Source organism: Thermobia domestica, chromosome 14 (genome assembly GCF_964235325.1).
Source record: "Thermobia domestica chromosome 14, izTheDome1.hap1.1, whole genome shotgun sequence".
NCBI classification, from domain to species: Eukaryota; Metazoa; Arthropoda; class Insecta; order Zygentoma; family Lepismatidae; genus Thermobia; species Thermobia domestica.
This window is the reverse complement of record NC_137467.1, coordinates 11,620,431-11,625,171: the sequence shown is the minus strand read 5'-3', so window position 1 is coordinate 11,625,171 and position 4,741 is coordinate 11,620,431. Positions and strand designations below refer to the sequence as shown.

The following is a 4,741-nucleotide window of genomic DNA, read 5'->3' as shown; positions in this document are numbered from 1 at the left end:
CATATCATTCTATTTTCGTTTATTGCTCTATTTCAAACCAGAATACATGAGGAGCTTATGGACCTATATGACATAAAGAAATACAAATGAAATTATAACAAACAGTATATGAAAACAAAATTATCAGGAAATGTAGCCTACATGTTGCGCAAACGACAAACAACAAAAATGGCACATTTATTAAATAAATTTATGAAACAATTAAGAAAAAATAACTAAGTCAACAGGAAACATATTTCGATAGTCGAACCAAAGGAAGGGGTAGAAAACCACCTATCAACGGCATCACATCCAGTGCCACTGCCTGCCCTTCCACGCCATCCTATGACACCACACCCTACTTGCATAGCACGTCGTCCAGTTGTACAAATGTTCAGTATTGTCCACTGTGTTAGAGAAGAAATATCTCATCTGGTTCTTTTCCATGTGGTAAGCTGCCAAGAACCGACGACACGTTGCCACGTTGGATAGCAATAGATATGCGTTGTATGAAGAAAGATGTTGAATGAATATCTCCAGTAACGATAGAAATGCGTCTGCCTACTTCTCTAATAAAATCAAGGCTTGCGGATCCCCAAGCACCACTAGTCTCGATGGCAATTGGAGCAAAAATAAATTTATCAAGGAGGCTGTTATATTTCCTTTGCTTTTATACGTCTCTGCGACTAGCAACAGCTCCAGCATTCATAACGGCTAAAGGGAGACTTGAATGGGCAAATGTATCTGAACACGTAAAGTCCCAAACTAGTGATTTGCCTTTCAACCAAGGAACTAATGTCATGCCATCAGGTCGTTTACCATCTGAACGACAACATCCTGAAGGTTCACGTATTGAAGGAATTCCAGCTGTGGTAAGGGCTCGTAAAATGATATCATTCACAGAGGAGTGTCTAGCGTGTCTACCCATGCTCTTCATGCATGACAGGCCATGCAGGCCACGTTGGTTAACTTGATCCCCGCAAGCTGGACAGCGATGTGGCTCACAAATATCTGCACCTAATCTTAAGGCGACAGAGATTCGAAATGCCTCATTAGTCATATGAAGACCTAATGGTGGGGAGGGTAATGCATTCAACCATGCCCCAGCATGTAGGGATGAGGCAGCACGAATCCTGGCTTTATCCACTGGAGCAATAACTGACTGCAAGAGAAGTTCATGAAAATGCGCTGCAATTGGTGTGTACCAAGATGCTCGAGAACCTATTTTGTTAATCTCTGGAAGATCTGTATCTGTTAATTTTTTCCATTTGGTAGAGCCTTCTTGAACTGTGCCATCTGGGTCTAGGTGGTAACCTTGCGGAAGAAGAGCCTCGACTAAACGAAGAGATCCGTGGTAGGACGCTAAAAAGGAACGAATCGCCATATTCACGGATCGTCGAATGCCAAGACCCTCTAATCTATATATATATATATATATATATATATATATATATATATATATATATATATATATATATATATATATATATTAATTTTCATGATTTAATTAATAAGGTTGTATGTAATCTATTAGGTCTGGCCAGACATACATACACACACACACATTATATATATATATATATATATATATATATATATATATATATAGAGAGAGAGAGAGAGAGAGAGAGAGAGAGAGAGAGGATAACTTGCGTGTAGAATTTTGTTCATAGTTGTATCTGCTTTGTTTTTCTTTTCTCTAACGTACTTTTTCTTTTAGCTTTCAATATTTGGTGGCTGTAAATTTAGAATGAACTTTCTAGAAGCTTGTAGGCTTGCTAAGATATATATATATATATATATATATATATATATATATATATATATATTATATATATTATTTATTATTATTATTATTTATATTATTATTAACGAAAATACAAACCTGGTGTAAAAGGGAAAGAAAAGTGTCACACTGGTTATACCCTACTTATCTCTCAAACTGCATTGGGGAGGATAGATTTCTATAACCTTACCTCTGAGCTGCATCGGGCAAGGAGTGTCCCTACCTATCTCCTAGCTGCTATGGTCAAGAGGACCAACTTAGAGAGGAAATAACTATTAGGAAATTACCTATATGTAATCTAGTGTACAAAATATATAGAAATATTTTTATTAAAAAGTGAGCGGCGAAAATCCTGTACCGTTACTCTACTGAATATTAGGCCTACAGAATATATAGAAATATTTTTATTAAAAAGTGAGCGGCGAAAATCCTGTACCGTTACTCTACTGAATATTAGGCCTACAGTATTTATAACCAAGTTTGCTATGGAAAACTGCTTTTTCTGCTATAGGAAAATTTACTAGTTAATTGTATTTACGTACTGTATATATGCAATATACGAGGGTTGGGGCAAAAGTCATGGCAACTATTTTTTTCTTGAAGATACCAGTCCGGTTGGAAAATATGACATATACAGACGAAAGGACAAGGTGTTATCTACATATGTGAATAATGAATAGCACTGAAATATCGTAACACACTAATTTATTACGGTAGTATACAGGGCAATATGGCCTTCACGGTGGAAAAGAATAACAACACAGTACACATACAGTTGACATGACAAACCTGGTTGTAAAGTCCCTCAAAGTAGTCCCCTGCTACTTGCACCACACGCTGCCAACGATGTGGGAGGCGCTGAATACCATCCGCCTCACCATTTGCCGCACCATGTGTGAATCGGGTCACCTGTTCGCGCACAGCATTATCAATGTCCTCGCGTGTTGCAACCGCCTACAACGTAGTGGTTCCTTAATCTTTCGAATGAGATCAAAGTCACAGGGCAAAATGTCAGGATAGTACGGTGGGTGCTCCAATTCTTCCCATCCCCAACGTCGCAGTAGCTGCCCTACACGCTCTGGTTTATGTGGTTTTGCATTGTCGTGCAGGATTATTGCACTGTCCACAAGATCCGGACGTTTCTCAGGAACGCCACGTCGTACCTGTCGCCCCAGGAAGTCCCTGTAGTATTGTGCGGTCACTGTTCTGCCATGTGGAACAAAGTGGCAAACAATGACACCCCTGACGTCATACGCGACGATCACCATCAATTTGACTGGGGAAGGATTCTGACGGAACTTCTGCCTCCTTGGTGGTCCAGCATGTTGCCATTCCGCGGACTGACGTTTCAGTTCTGGTTTGTATGCCCTGACGATTGTTCGTGACAAGAATTGATCGCCGTCCTGCTGCCAGCGTGCAATTTGGTCGGAGCATATTGCACAGCGCATCCATCTTTGAACTTCCGTCACTGCATGAGGTACCCACCGCTATGCGATTTTGCGTAGTTGCAGCTCACTACACAATATCCTGTGGACGATGCGTTTCTCGATGCCACTTGCCTCCACCAACTCCAGTAGCGTCCATCGTCTGTCTTCATCCAGGAGCTGTTCGATGACGCACGTGCCACGTCGGTCCGCACACTGACAGGTCGTCCCGAACGTTGCTCATCACTGATTGACACACGTCCTTGCTGAAACTTTCCTACCCACCGTGCTACTGTCCGGTACGGTAAGGCATTATTCCCAAGGGCTTCCACTAATTCACTGTGACATTCCATCGCATTTCTTCCTCGGAGAACGGCTATTTTGATATAAGCGCAATGCTCAACACGGGTTACTTGCATCTCGCACGACACTTAGCAACTGAATGATTTTATAGCCCTCGCTGTGCTACTACCAGCTATCACAGAGAAATCTGTTGTTCTTCATACACACTATGCCTGCAGAACTTCCACACGACACATATAAGTTTGTGATCCGCTCACATATCTGCAAGAAAAAAAATATAGTTGCCATGACTTTTGCCCCAACTCTCGTATATAAAGCCAAAACTACTTTGCGTGACATCCCTTTGTAAGCCTGAGTCGCTCCAATCCAGCAACTCCCATCTATTAGCGATTGGCTGAACTACGTCGAACCTAGCAATGAACATGCGGTCAGTGAGCGTTGCGTCGATCTGTCTCTAACAGGTGTACCAGCAGCATTCTAGACCTAGTATCTGGTGCACATCTTGTATTCGCGTGACTCCAGTTTGCCTCACGTCACTAGATGAACGCCGAAAATTGGGAAGCGTCGAGAATTGAATCCGGGACTACGCGGACTTGAGTCCAACGCTCTAACCACTAGACTAGAATGTTCCCTGTGCAATAGATATAGGCCTATAGGGCCTATATAGGCTTAGGCCTATATATGTACAGGGTGGCCCAAAAGTAGGATACATCCCTGCATTGATCAAGTATAACATTCTAGCTTATAGGTTTATTTGCTTCGGCTGTTCCGAGCTTAAGATATAAGTAAAAAGCCATTAAGAACAAATAATAAACAAATTGAGTTTACCTGACGGATAACAATAAGAAATGATATAAAAAGCAATGAGTTGATCAATACGGGACTGTATACCTACTTTTGGGCCACCCTGTATACTAACTACCAGATTTATGTAATTGATTGATTGATTGTGTTTTCTTAACGGTGACCACAATCGACCACAATTGTCTTGAAGCAGGATGGATCCTGGGGGCAATCGCCCCCAACCCCAGAAGATGTAACTTTCTTATTTTATATATAAATAACACCCATCCCAGAGTTTGGAGGTCCAAGTAGCAGTATTACAACCCTCCCCCCAGAAATCCGTCCTGGATCCACCCCTGTCTTGAAAGGGACAACATCCGAGTGTTTAACGAGGTCGGGCGTCCCTACATCGAAACCCATTCCAAAAACATCAGAAAAAAGCGTTACATTTTCTGTACAGTGTTTA

The 4,741-nt window shown here is 41.4% G+C and overlaps 1 protein-coding gene across 1 annotated transcript; it reads right to left on the bottom strand.

Moving 5' to 3' along the window:
- Positions 1–2,670: 2,670 nt before the first annotated feature.
- On the bottom strand, positions 2,671–3,213 carry LOC145670690 (histone-lysine N-methyltransferase SETMAR-like). The gene has a single exon (XM_081739477.1). The coding sequence runs from the start codon at positions 3,211–3,213 to the stop codon at positions 2,671–2,673; it is 543 nt and encodes a 180-aa protein (XP_081595603.1).
- Positions 3,214–4,741: the final 1,528 nt, after the last annotated feature.

Excerpts from the sequence above, each read along its gene's own strand:
- LOC145670690 (XM_081739477.1), bottom strand. The coding sequence starts at position 3,213 with ATGCGCTGTGCAATATGCTCCGACCAAATTGCACGCTGGCAGCAGGAC.